This window comes from Jaculus jaculus, chromosome 2 (genome assembly GCF_020740685.1).
Source record: "Jaculus jaculus isolate mJacJac1 chromosome 2, mJacJac1.mat.Y.cur, whole genome shotgun sequence".
In the NCBI taxonomy this organism is placed as follows: domain Eukaryota; kingdom Metazoa; phylum Chordata; class Mammalia; order Rodentia; family Dipodidae; genus Jaculus; species Jaculus jaculus.
In genome coordinates, this window is record NC_059103.1 from 203,868,267 (window position 1) to 203,882,435 (window position 14,169).

The 14,169-nt window shown below is 43.8% G+C and overlaps 1 protein-coding gene across 2 annotated transcripts in view; it reads left to right on the top strand.

Moving 5' to 3' along the window:
* Zfat (zinc finger and AT-hook domain containing) overlaps positions 1-14,169 on the top strand; it is a 214,114-nt gene that overhangs the window by 86,599 nt on the left and 113,346 nt on the right. For both annotated transcript variants that reach the window (XM_004656180.2, XM_045144010.1), the window contains exons 4-5: positions 6,474-6,641; positions 8,938-9,088. In XM_004656180.2, coding sequence (XP_004656237.2) covers positions 6,474-6,641; positions 8,938-9,088 — 319 coding nt within the window. The remainder of the gene's footprint in view (positions 1-6,473; positions 6,642-8,937; positions 9,089-14,169) is intronic.

Genomic DNA, 14,169 nt, shown 5'->3' on the forward strand with positions numbered 1-14,169 from the left:
AGTGGCTTGTTTGATTTTTTATTGTTTAGCTTTTTGATTACTTTGTAGATTCTAGATATTAGGCTTCTGTCCGTGGTATAGTTGGCAAAGATTTTCTGCCATTCAGTAGGTAATCTGTTTGCTTTGCTTATGGTGTGTTTGTCTTTGCAAAAGCTTTTTAGCTTCTTGAGATCCCATTGCTTGAGTGCTTGTTTAATTTCCTGGACTACTGGGGTTTTGTTCAAGAAGTCTCTTCCCAGTCCTATATTGTGGAGAGTGCCTCCTATTTTTTCTTCCAGTAGAAGTGTTTCAGGTCTTGAGTAAAGGTAAGATGGAGGGGGTGCTAATAAAAGTCTAAGAGGATGCAAATAAATCATATGGAATCCTCTGGTTTTGGACAATGGAACACTCAGGAGCCATAGATCGTTGTTAGGAAATTTTCAGTGCCAGGGATGGGATACCTCCAGTGAGTTGTTGGCCAGGGAGGTCCTCGATGCCCCCAAAAAATAGGCCATTGCCGAGACCCTTGGTTTCCCACCAGGAATCAATGGCAAGACCTTTATTGCTGAAGACTCCACATACTTGGGCTGCAAGGCCACTGAGAAATCCTACTGGTACTGAGTTTATAACCTCCTCCTTGTAGACCAGCAGACAGAAAGCTGGAAGAAGCCATTCTACATGTAGTTCAATAGGAGAAAGAGATAACACCAGTGAAGATACTCAACAGTGGATACTGCAAGCCGTGTACTTGGCCAGCCAGGCCAAATGAGCCAATGGGTACAATATTGGCATGTCTGTCATGGTGGAAACTAACTGTCCTCCAGTTGGACTGGAGGCCTGCTTCATGAGGGGGAATACATCCCTGATACTGAAACTGAAAACAGGGGTAGTCATGAGCCCTAGGGGTGTAACATCTGCTGATGACTGGATAAGTGTATATACTATGCTTATCAAACTGCCCAGTAAGCACTTCTCTTAATATGTATACCCTTATATTAATGCTACTCTCACTTTTGGTAGAGAATCTTCTCTTTTCAGATGGCTGTGACCTTGGGATGACTCAGAGTGTATCATAGTGCTGGAAAAAAGTGACTAGAGTACCGAGTAACATCTCAGTCACACCTTCCAAGGCTCAGGGTCTAATGCTGAAGAGGTGGCGGACAGAATGTAAGAGCCAAAGGAAGGGTAGGACTCTTTACAACATGCTCCTCCAGACATAAAATGGCCTGCATATCTATGACCTCACCATGCCTGACACTATCTACACAAGACCATCATAAGAAGAGGAAAAGATTATGACATCAAAATAAAAGAGAGACTGATTGAGATGGGGAGGGGATATGATGGAGAATGAAATTTAAAAGGGAAAAGTAGGGGGGGAGGGTATTACCATGGGACATTTTCTATAATGGAAAATGTTAATAAAAATTGAGAAAAAACCCAAAAAAGTAACTAAATAAAAAAGAAACACATGCACACATACACACAAGAGTTTTAGGTCTTATATGGAGGTCTTTAATCCATTTGGACTTGATTTTTTGGGTATGAAGAGATGAGTGGGTCTAGTTTCATTTTTCTATGTATGGTTATCCAATTTTTCCAACACCATTTGTTGAAGATGCTGTCTTTTCACCAGTCTACCTTATTGGCTCCTTTGTCAAAGATCAAGTAGCTGCAGTTACTTAACCTAAGTTCTGAGTCTTCAATTCTGTTCCATTGGACTGTGTTTCTGATCTTACACTAGTACCATGCTGTTTTCATTACTATGGCTTTGTAATGGTATGGTGATACCTGAGGAGGTTTTTTTTTTTTTTTTTTTTTTCTGATGATCTGTTTGGATATCTGAGGACTGCTGCTGTTCTGTATGAGTTTTGAGATCATATTTTTAATCTCTGTGAAGAGTGATGCTGATATCCCGGCGTTGGGGATCCAGAGGCACCTTGATAAGGCAGATCAAGGCAGAGCAAGGGGCCTACTTCCACAGCAATCTCTCAGGGTCCAAGTAGGCCCAAGCCAGCTGCAGGGGACCTACTGGGACCAGGAAACTGTGAGGATCCCTGGGGAGCAGGGATCTGGCCTACTCACTGCACACCTGCTGCACGCTCCCTCTGGGGCAGGGTGTCTGGGCATTGGGGGCCCAGGGGCACTTGCTTTTGTCTTTTGATTGGGAAATTGAGTCCGTTGATGTTTAGAGTTATAATTGTGAGGTGTGAGTTAATCCCTGTCAGGTTAAAGGCTTTGTGGAGTTTGTTGTTTTTATGTCGTTTCTACTTTGGGTTGTTATTTTATTTTATTTTAAATCTTTTTAAAAAAATTTTTATTTATTTATTTACTTATTTGAGAGTGACAGACACAGAGAGAAAGACAGATAGAGGAAGAGAGAGAGAATGGGCGCGCCAGGGCTTCCAGCCTCTGCAAATGAGCTCCAGACGCGGTGCGCCCCCTTGTGCATCTGGCTAACGTGGGACCTGGGAAACTGAGCCTCGAACCAGGGTCCTTAGGCTTCACAGGCAAGCGCTTAACCACTAAGCCATCTCTCCAGCTCGAGGGGATGTTATTTTTTATCTCCCGTTGAGCATGTTTGTTGGTGTCTTCAGTGTGGAGTGTGCTATGCATTATTTTCTGTAGGTTCCCCTGTGCTCATATAATTGCGTAACTGGCTTTTATAATGGAAAGTTTTTCTTTTGCCTTAAAGTATGAGTGATAATTTGCTGGGTATGGTGGTTTGGGTTAGCAGCCATGGTCTTTTGGAATTTGAAATGCTTCTTTCCAAGCCCTTCTAGCTTTTATAGTTCCCACTGGAATATCTCAGGTAATTCTGATGGGTTCACCTTTGTATGTACTGAGCTGTTTTCTCCTGCAGCTTTTAGTACTCCCTTTGTTTTCAGTATTGAGAGTTTTAGCACTCTCTCTTTGTTTTCAGTGCACTATAATGTGATACAGAGACTTTCTTCTCTGGTCCTGTCTCTTTGGTGTTCTGTGCACCCCTCATTGATTGACAGACTTTCTTTATAAGGTAAGGAAAAATTTCTTCAATTATTTTGTTGAAGATGTTCTCTCTATTCCTTTGGCCAGTATTTCTTCCCCTTGTATACCAGTGACCTGAATATTTGGTCTTTTTAAGGTGTCCCACGTTTCCTTCATACTGTGTTCACATGTTATTTTGAACTTGTCATTGTTTTTGTGCTGCTGGTCTGTTTCTTCTCTCTTGCCCTGATGGTCTGTCCTCCCCAAGATATATTCTGTTGGTGAGGCTTTCTTGGGAGCCTCTTAAAAAATGTATTATTTTTTATTTCCATTACACTTCTGTTCAGCATATCTCTGTTGGATTCCAAATTCATTTCTTGAGTTCACCTACTTGTTATATCTTAGAATTCATTCTTGCATTTGATTATATCCTCATTGAGTTTATTCCACTATTGATTGAGTTCATATTTGTATTGATTCTCCTTGATTTCCTCTATCTTTCTAATAACTTCTTTCTGATTATCTTTAATTTTATTCAGGCATGTATTAAGTTCTTTTTGTTGCTTTGCTTTCATTTCCTTCAATAATTTTTGAGTTCATTTCTGAATTCTTTTTTAAAAAAATATTTTGTTTATTTGAGATAGAGAAGGAGTGACAGAGAGGAAGAGAGGTAAGAGGCAGATAGACAATAGGCCCACCAGGGACAACAGCCACTTCAAATAAACTCCAGACACACATGCCACCTTGTGTATCTGGCTTTCTTGGGTACAGGGGAATCCAATCTGGGTACTTAAGCTTCACAGACAAGTGCCTTAACCACTAAGCTATCTCTCTAGCCTGCTGAATTCTTTTATTTATTTATTTTAATGTATGTTAGAGTCTTATATACCCTTGCCTCTGGTCTCCATCCTCTGAGAATCCTCCTCAGTAGGGTCCTTGGTGTTCAGTGAGGGGTAATTAGAGTTAGTTTCTTGTGTATGTGTGGGGCTGTACCTCAGGATATTTCTTATTTTCCTTTTAAGGATATTTGTATCCATCCACTTTTTTTGTCCCCCTCTTCCATAGCAATCCTTGAGCCTTGGGTATATGTATTCGAAGTTTGTTTTTAGTTTTGAGTTCTCTGTAGCCTCTGTATTTCAGTGTTGATGTGTTTGAGTTCACCTCTGTGTTTGTTGCTATTTCCCTAGAGGCGGTTGTCAGTCTAGCTTCTCACTCTGCATTTTCCCCTGGTCTTATTAATTGATTTTTTTTTTCATTCAGCCATGCTTTAAATTCTTTTGTGAGTTGCTTATTTTGATTTTCTTCTATTTCTTTCTGCTTTTTTTTCATGACCTCATTAAATTTGTTTAATAAGCATGTCGTAGTTTCATTTTGGTATTCTATGACTGGAGTTTTCTGTGAGTTTTCATTGGAGGCTTCTATTTTGAAACTCAGCATCCTGTGTTTGGATATCTTGGCTTTGTGTCTTGCTTTATTTGTTTTGCATTAGGGTTTGCCCATCTGCAGGTAGTTGTCATCTTGTTTTCCTAAGAATGCAGCAGTCTGTACCTCTGTGTGATCTGCATTGAGTGCCCTGTACAGGCTTAATCAGCGTCGGAGTGGGATGGCAGTGTATCTGTGGGTCTTGGCTGGGCGTGCTTGAGTCTGAGCAGGTCTTCCTTGTGTGTAGAGTCTCTGAATGACTCTGGATGAGACCCAGGAGGCCCAGTCACCACCATGACCAGGCGCGGTGCTGTTCTCCTTGGGCTGCTGTTTTCCCATTCTTGCTGCTGGGTTTTGCTGTTGTTTTCACCTTTCTCCCAGGGCCCACTGGCCAAGCCGCAGTCAGGCTCTCAGGCTCTTTCCACCTGGGCAGGTCTCATTACTGCCACCTTCCCTGGGCACTCAGTCCTTCAGCGTGGTCCCATGCAGGACACCTATGGCAGACTTCACCACTGTTCATTCCCTGCAGCTCTTGTTACTCCTGGCTGACAGTGTGCACACTTGTCTGTTTTTGATTCATGATGTTAACCCAGGGGTGCTTATGGTGAGCTCATATTCTCAGGGCTCTTTATGTGAGTGTATCTATTCCTGGCATATCACCTGCATACTGAATCGCATCCCATGGTGAATTCTGCTTTAATGTGAAACAGCATTTTATAAGAAAAATCCCACACAGTGTTGCTCGGCTTGTTTGTAGTGGCTGAGACTCACTGCTGCAGATGTTCATGGCTGCAGATCTAGGCGACAAAGCACATCTGTGACTCAGACAATGTGTAAACCTTACAAAATGTTTTGGTATAGTCATCCATGAAGAGAGCAAAAATTACTGTGAGCCATGATGCTTACTCACAGATGTAGACTCTGCCAGCAACTTTGCAGACTGGGCATGCTGTGCCATTCATAGACTTTCAGGGTGTCGTGTTCTTCAAGGAACTGATCAGTGATGGGCTTTGGCTTGGTCCTTGCAGAGTGACATGTGGTTCTGATTCTTGTTATTGCCTGTTCATTTCTGTCTTGTGTTAGATGTCTTTCTAGTCCATTACAAACTAACCCAAGACTATTTCCACCAGGTTTAAGCCCTGAATTATAAAGCAGCCTGTCAATCTATGGGACATAGAAAATAAAAATTGTTGTTTTGGTTACTCGGCCGCATGAGCTGAATTTCTTCTTTGCCTCATGTGCAGAGAGCTTTCCCTCAGTGAGCGTGGTTCTGTGTCTTCGCCCTTCTCCATATTCTGTTGTTCCATTCCCGAGGAATCTGCTTGTTGGGCTGGCTTGGCTCTCTTGAATCACACAGTAAGCCCTGAGGGCTGGCCTCTGTCTCCCCGTTCCACCAGTCCTCTAGCTTTGTCATTCCTTCTTGGCTTAGATTTTACCTACCAGTTAACCCACCTTCCTACTCTTTCCAAACCTTTTTTTTTTTTTTTTTTTGCACCTGCCTGTTTGCTCACCTGTCCTGTGTCCTTCTGTCTGTCCCCCACACTCATAGATGATGCTCTTGCTGGGCATTTTGAAGATGAGACTCTCAGGCCAATTATTTGTGATTCTATGAAAGAAAAGGCTACCTGCTCCTCTGCTCACAGTTGGGACTCTCCAGTATTGTGCAATTTAGAGATTTTCACTGCTGGTGGAAGCTTTTTTTACCCTCCTCCAGGCTAACGGCAAGTTTAGCCCTATGTTTGTGGCTGATGACATTATGTGAGGTGTGCTTGGATGCTCTGTGAACCCGTTTGGTTCTTGTTTATAGCCAGGACACGGATTGGAAGCATCCATTCACTCCAGCTGCCTTGCAGAGGGGCAGATGGCAGCCTGCTGGTCCCCTTGTAATGGGCCTGGATCTGAGGGACACCTGCTATAATTTTCAGATTCTTGTGTCTCAGGACAAGGAGTAGAACCAGAAATGAGAGAGAGAGAGGGAGAGAACGAGAATGCAGAGATGGGGACTTCACTGTCACTGCACCACAAGAGCCATATTTGCTCTCTAGCTTTGCTGCCAATCTAACAAGGTGGTTTATAGTTTATACATACTGTTATTTGTTCCCTAGGTAATGAGTCAGACCTTGAACTAGAAAAGAAGTACAAGGAAGATGAACGAGAAAAGGCCCCGAAACGACCTCGGGCCTCGAAGACAGAGAAAGTCCAGAAGATCTCGCTTTCTGGAACAAAGAAGCCCATCATCAGTGTGGTTCTAACTGCTCACGAAGCCATTCCAGGTGACCCTAGCCGGCGGGGCCCGGGGCAGCCTGACGGGGAAGGCTGAGGCACGGTCCTGGCGGAACCTGGGTCCTGGCTGGTGCATTGCCTAGTGGAGCTGTCGTTTAGTTCCTCGTGCCTGTGGGGTGATGACCGTCTCTTCCCTCTTGGCGCTCCTGTGAGAACTATGACTAGGAGACAGCCTACGCGGCTGCTGCTGTCCCTCCCTGGGCCTGTCACTCAGGGCCGGTGCTCAGGAGCAGTCCTCGCCGTGCCCTGCCCCCAGGTCGTCTCCTCTGCCGGCACTGCAGCCACGGCCTCCTCTGCACGGCACCCACGCAGCCCACAGGGGAGCAGCTCCTGTGTCACCAGACCCAGGCGCATGGCCTGACTTCTTCACAGTTTTGGAGGGATTCACTAAATAATTAAAACAAATATTTATTTACTTATGAGACAGTGAGCAGGAGAGAGAGGCAGAGAGAGAAAGAGGGAATGGGCATGACAGGGCCTCTAGCTACTGCACTTGAACTCTAGACACATGCCTCCTTGTGAACTTGACTTTATGTCAGTATTGCAGAATTGAATCAGGTCCTTAGGCTTTGCAGGCAAGTACCTTAACCACTGAGTTATCTCTTCAGCCCTTGATAAATAACTCTTTGTTTTATTTTTATTTATTTGAGAGCAACAGACAGAGAAAGGCAGAGAGAGAGAGAGAGAGAGAGAGCGCGCGAGCGTGGGGGGGGGGGAGAGAATAGGCACGCCAGGGTATCCAGCTGCTGCAACCGAACTCCAGACGTGTGCAGCCCCCTTGTGCATCTGGCTAACATGGGTCCTGGGAAATTGAGCCTTGAACTGGGGTCCTCAGGCTTCACAGGCAAGCGCTTAACCACTAAGCCATCTTTCCAGCCCTAAATAACTTAAAATTTTTTTTTGTTTATTTTTATTTGTCCATTTGAGAGTGATAGAGAAAGAGGCAGATAGAGAGAGAGAGAGAGAGAGAGAGAGAGAGAGAGAGAGAGAGAGAATGGGCGTGTCAGGGCCTCCAGCCACTGCAAATGAATTCCAGATGCATGTGCCCCCTTGTGCATCTGGCTAACGTGGGTCCTGGGGAATGGAGCCTCAAACCGGGGTCCTTAGGATTCACAGGCAAGCGCTTAACCGCTAATCCATCTCTCCAGCCCCTAAATAACTTTATAATACAAGAAATTTCCATCTATGTCTTTTCCATAAAAATAGCTAGTATATTATACTCTCGTTTAAATTTTTTCCAGGAAAGCATATATCTGATAAAAAGTAGTTTACAATATTAGATTTCAAGCTATAATAATGTTTTATTTTTATTTATTTTGTTTTATTCCATCTCCACTTGAGCTAGTAGCTATCCAATAAAATTAAAACATTGTCAGAATTTTCAGAACATCTCCCACCCTTTATGCATCTATTTTCAATGCTAACAGTAGCTATTTAAATTGAAAAACTTTAAGTACATTTCTTTTATAATCGACTGCAGTGTAAGATGATCAGTAGAGAATAGACCTTATAAAATTAGATCACTTGAGCATTCTGGGAAATCACTTTGAACCTCTCTGCTTCAAAGAGGTATTTTACTAGAAAAGGAAAATCCCAGAAGAGTGTTTCCTATTCTCAATGGTTGTTAGGGCAGGGTTTTATAATTTTTCTTAAAAATTAGTGGTAATACTTTAAGATTTCTGTGAACATGATAAAACAATCAATTCTCTTTACCCAGAACAAAGGTAAATTAGAACCTTTTCTGTAAAATGCTTGCTACACACACACACATGCTTGAGGTGTCCTTGCTCTGAAAGATCTTAGGTCATTTCATGTTGTAGAACTCTAGAAGCAATGACGACTTGGGTTATTTTTTTACACACCCTTCATTTCTTGGAGGAGAACAGAGCGCAGTGAGGCCCTGGGCTTCAGCTGGTTCGCAGAGCTGGCACAGTCTGCTCTCCCATTCCAAGCTGTCTTCATGCAGTATAGGTTCACTTCACAATGAACATGTGTGACTATCAATTCTCACAAGTAATATGTGTAGGTTTGTGTGCTTATTAGCTAGATCAAGTGAAAATGTACTTCAAGAGGCCATTTGGACATATTTGCAAACTTGCCCCTGCCCATGCACATGTGTGTACACACACAAGGACACACATCTAGTGAACATGGCCAGCTGAAGGAAAACCAGTGAGTTGCATGGTAGTCCTGTGGTAAATGTTTTCCAGGACCCACTGCCTCTGTTGGGACAGGGTCAGTGCCACTGCCATCTCTCAGTAAGCAATGCCCTGGGTGTAATTTCAGGTGCTACCAAGATCATTCCTGTGGAAGCTGGGCCCCCCGAAACAGGAGTGGCACATGCTGAGAGCACCCCTACAGACCTGGTGCCACGGAGAGGGTACCAGGAGTACTCCATCCAACAGACCCCCTATGAGCAGCCCATGAAGTCAAGCAGGTGAGTTGCTTTGTTCTCTGGTCTCTGGTTAGAGGCCACAGCTGACATCCATACGACACAGAAAGACCAGCCCGTTTGTTGGCCTGGATTCTGTTTACAGCCTTGTGTGTAAAGGGTATTAACTTAAGGGATGAACCCACTCCTCCATCGTCATTAATATAGTGCTTCCCTCTGAGATGGAGGCAGGGACATGTGCTTTGGAATGAGTACCCACTTGCCTTCTGAAGGTGGAATATTTTACTTTAAGCATCTTTACACAAAGTTATGTCAACATTCCTGGTTCTGTACTATACTGTGCACAGTCTAATAAGAGCATCTTTATTCCACTCCTTCTGAAGTAGCGCAAGTGTGCTGCTGGTTCAGTCTAGAAATGATGAGAGTCATTGGAACCCAAGGTTGTCTTTCCGGGTAGCTTCATGTGTGTCTATTAATTTTTCATGATATATTAATACATACCTTTTTTCAAACCATTTTTTTCAAACAATATTCTAAGTGTACTGTTTTTGACTCTTTAATAACTTAGTGCACCTAGAACATCTTTCATTTTTAGTGCATACTAAAATCTTTCCCCTTATTCAGGTTGATGTGTAGACCTTACCTATTTTCCATTGCAATATTTCAGCATCTGCTAGGGTGGGATTCGGATAAATACTAATCTACTTACAGGTCGAATTTTGTTCAACAAATTCAGGCTATATTCCTGTTGTTATTCATTTTTTAGACTTATTATTGCGTAAATCATAAAGTGGTTGAGAAAGGCATTTTTTATATATGAAGTTTTTGCATTGAAAAATATATATTATGACATGTTAATTGCCCTTTTCTCTCACAATAAGTTAGATATTGACTGAAGTCTAGAATGCTAATGAAAAATAATTTTCAGTTTTATTACCAAGACTATTGGTATTAAAAAATATTTTATTTGCATTTATTTGACAGAGAGAGAGAGAGAGAGAGAGAGAGAGAGAAAGAGAGAGAGGGAGGGAGGGAGAGAGAGAGGGAGGGAGGGAGAGAGAGAGGGAGAGAATGTGCATGCCAGGGTCTCCAGCCCCTGCAAATGAACTTCAGAGGCATATGCCCCCTTGTATATCTTGCTTACATGAGTCCTGGGAAATTCAGCTGGGGTCCTTTGGCTTTGCAAGCAAATGCCTTAACCACTAGGCCATCTCTCTAGCCCTTACTAATTTATTTATTTATTTATTTTTTAGTTTTTTGAGGTAGGGTGTCAGTCTAGCCCGGGCTGACCTAGATCTTACTCTGTATTCTCTGGGTGGCCTTGAACTCATGGCGATCCTCCTACCTCTGCTTCCCTGGTGCTGGGATTAAAGGCATGCCCCCCCACGCCTGGCCCTTATTGATATTTTTAATGTATTTCCTTCTTAACTTTCCCCAGCAGGTTCACTTTATAAAGTATTTTATATTTGCTTTTATTTATTTATTTTTATTTATTTATTTTTGGTTTTTCGAGGTAGGGTCTCACACTAGTCCAGGCTGACCTGGAATTCACTCTGTCGTCTCAGGGTGGCCTTGAACTCACGGCGATCCTCCTACCTCTGCCTCTCGAGTGCTGGGATTAAAGGCATGTGCCACCATGCCTGGCTATATTTGCTTTTAAAACTAAGTCACATTGCATTTCTCTGACTACATAATGTAAATCATAAGCCCTTTGCTTCATAGTGACATGTTATTGCTTCATGAGGATGTCCTATAATCTCCTTGACTGTAGATGTGGGAGCCAGTGAGATCTTTTGAACATACTCCCCTGATTATTAGCCTTGAAGGTCTCACCTTGCTCCTAGGAGGGGCTGGCTTTCTGCAGATGGCCGTGCTCTCCTCAGAGCCTGGACTCTGAATATTCCCCAAGTTCTCACCCTGCAGCCATCTGCTCCATCCAGCCACTGCCTTTCACCTCCTTAACTCTCCCCGTAGGTGCCTTTTCCTCCCTGGATGCCTCGTTCCTGCTTGCTCATGTGCTCTTGCTCATTCCTTCACTGTCTGCTCATCTGTCCTATTCTCTGTGGGGCCTTTCTGCCCCAGATGGGTGTGTCTGTCATGAGCTGTCTCTAGAGCATCCTTCCATCCCCTCTTCAGTGGGCGCTTTGGTCCTCACCTGCTCCACATAGTTGTTGGGAGGAGAAGTACCACAGAGTAGGGGTGAGCTTACTTTTATTCCACTTGTATCCCCCAGTGCCTGGAACCCCTTTCCAAATGAATGAATGAATGAATGAATGAATGAATGAAGTGCAAAGAAGAAATAGGCAAACCAAGAGGTTGCCTGTGTGGGAACCGTCACACAGCCTGCTGTCCTTAACTGTTGTGAGACGTGGCCAGCTGGACCCTCATCCAAGTGTCCTTTCTTTCAGCCAGGTTCTCAGAGGTGGCATTCCTGTAGTAAGAGGTCTGACCTTTCAGAATTCTGCAATGGTGAGGGTGCTTCTCTCATCAGTAGGAAACACTTGGAATAAGACGCTAATGGGAATTTTGTGGCTCAAGCCTAGAGCCAATGTAACCTACTTTAACACTGTCACCAGACTCATTCCCCCCTTGCGCTGAAACAGGCCACACACATCTCTGCTAGGCACTTGTCTAGTAACAGGGCAACAAAGAACAACAGATTCTCTGAAGACCATTTACATCTTGTAGCAGAGAAGGAAATGCTATGATTTGTTTATTTAATTAACCTTATGAATCTCAGTCCCCTTTCTCCAGTGCTTTTTTTTTCTTAAATTATTTATTTATTTATTTGAGAGCAACAGACAGAGAGAAAGACAGATAGAGGGAGAGAGAGAATGGGCATGCCAGGGCTTCCAGCCTCTGCAAACGAACTCCAGACGTGTGCGCCCCCTTGTGCATCTGGCTAACGTGGGACCTGGGGAACCGAGCCTCGAACCGGGGTCTTTAGGCTTCACAGGCAAGCGCTTAACCGCTGAGCCATCTCTCCAGCCTTCTCCAGTGCTTTTTATACCAGTAGATTGTATCACCTTCTGGATCTTTCTGTCATTTGGGAAAGATCTAAATTACTTTCTTTAAATAAGCCTTGGGCTTAGTGTGTAGGCATCCTTTTGAGTTTGAATATTTTAATTACATCATGTGAATTATATCCTCTGGTGTTTATAGACTGTAGTCCACTTTAATATTTTTAACTTAAGGACATAGTTGTATGGATCGTCTCATAAATTAGTCTTCACTGTTGCAGTAGGCACGGTTTAATAGCGCTAACTCATAGCACTGTGTACTTATTAGTGTGCCACACACCCTTCTTGCACAGCCTGGATTCTGTCCAGAGGGTGCCGTAACAGGCAGAGGAGGTCTGCCTTGCCCCTCTTTGTCTCTGTCACTTCTTGCTCCTGGTACATGGCAGTATACTTTGGTGACCACCATTCGCTGATTTCAGAAACAAGGCTTCCACTTCAGTAGCAATGGCGGCAGCACAGAGGGAGTGTCATCCATGTGCTGGTCACACTGAGGACGGGTGGCTGTGTGTCAGAAATATTTTTCAGTAAAGAGGATGAGGATAGATGAGCAGGCTCAGGAGCACTAGTCTGCCTGGGCTCAAATCACTCACCAGTTGTATAACTTTGGGCAGGTCCCTAGTTTTCATATGTGTGAATGAGTGTACTGATCTATTGGGATTAAGTAACTGGCATAGAGTTTATTGCAAGGACTCACTACGTGTTAGCTATTTTTATTAATTATTTTCTTATTACTATGTCCAAATACTTGACAAGAAGCTGCCTAAGGGAAGAAAGAAGGCTTTATTTCATTCATAGTTCCAGGTCACAGTCCGTGGCGGGGAAGGCGTGGCGGTTGGAGCCTGAGGCAGCTGCTCGCATTTAGCGCACAGTGAAGGAGCAGAGAGCGACGATGCAGCCTCTCCGCCAGCTCTCTCCTGTGTGCACAGTGCAGCACCCCGACCCATGCAGTGATGCCACTCACAGTTAGGGTCTTCCTACCTCAAGAAGCCTAATCCAGATAATCCCACAGGCATGCCCGGGAGCTGACTTGGGAGATGATTCTAGGTCATGTCACAGTGACAGTCGACATAACCTCCATGTTGTTGCTACTTTAACCATCAGCACATGCATTGGAAGAGAAGGGCTCCATGGGGCCAGGACTGCATTTTTTTTAAAGAACAAAAAGGCCTTTTATTTCTTTTTTTTTTTTCAATTTTTTTTCTCAATTTTTATTAACATTTTCCATGATTATAAAAAAATATCCCATGGTAATACCCTCAGCCCCCACCTTCCCCTTTGAAACTCCATTCTCCATCATATTCCCTCCCCATCTCAATCAGTCTCTCTTTTATTTTGGTGTCATGGTCTTTTCCTCCTCGTATGATGAGCACTGCTTTTATTGCACACAGAGAATCCCCTGCTGCAACCTTTTTTGGTCAGTGTTAACTAATGCAGTTATTTATGTAAATGCAGTGTACGGTTACTGAAGATAGCACTGCTTTTCCCATCTATGCTCCAAACTGGGCAGGAGTCAGCCATCAGCTGTTTCTGTTAGAGCGGGGGAACGACTGTGCTGCAGACCCCAGGGAGCTTCCTGAGCTGGCTCTGGCATTCGCCCAGCAGATGCCTCCTCTCGCCTATAGGTTTGGGTCACCACCGCTGGCTGAGCTTGTAGATGCCTACAGACTCAGTTCTTGCTGACCACATGCAACCACATCTCTTCCACCTAGTGAACTTTAGCTCCTGTTCTCAATCCATCAGTCAGCTGTGTGAGGTATCTTTCCCATGGAGAGAGGCCAGTGGTCTTTGTCTAATGTGTGGCTCTCACATGGAAAACTGCAGTGAGGACAGAACCTCAGCCATTACTTGAATGAACAGGCAAGTGTGGTCATCCCTTGTGTTGAACAAGCTGGTAGTATCAAGTCCATGGAGATGGAGTTTCTTCCCCAAAACATCCAGAACGCATACAGATGAGCTTTGAAGCAGACTTTCTGACTGCCTGTGTGAGTGCCACACCTACTTAACTTTCCTTTCTTGCTTTCTCTTTCTTATTTTTTACCTGTTAACCCATGTTTCTTTAGCAAGTTTTGCCAGAAACTTTAATCCAGATTAGAGATACCATGACCC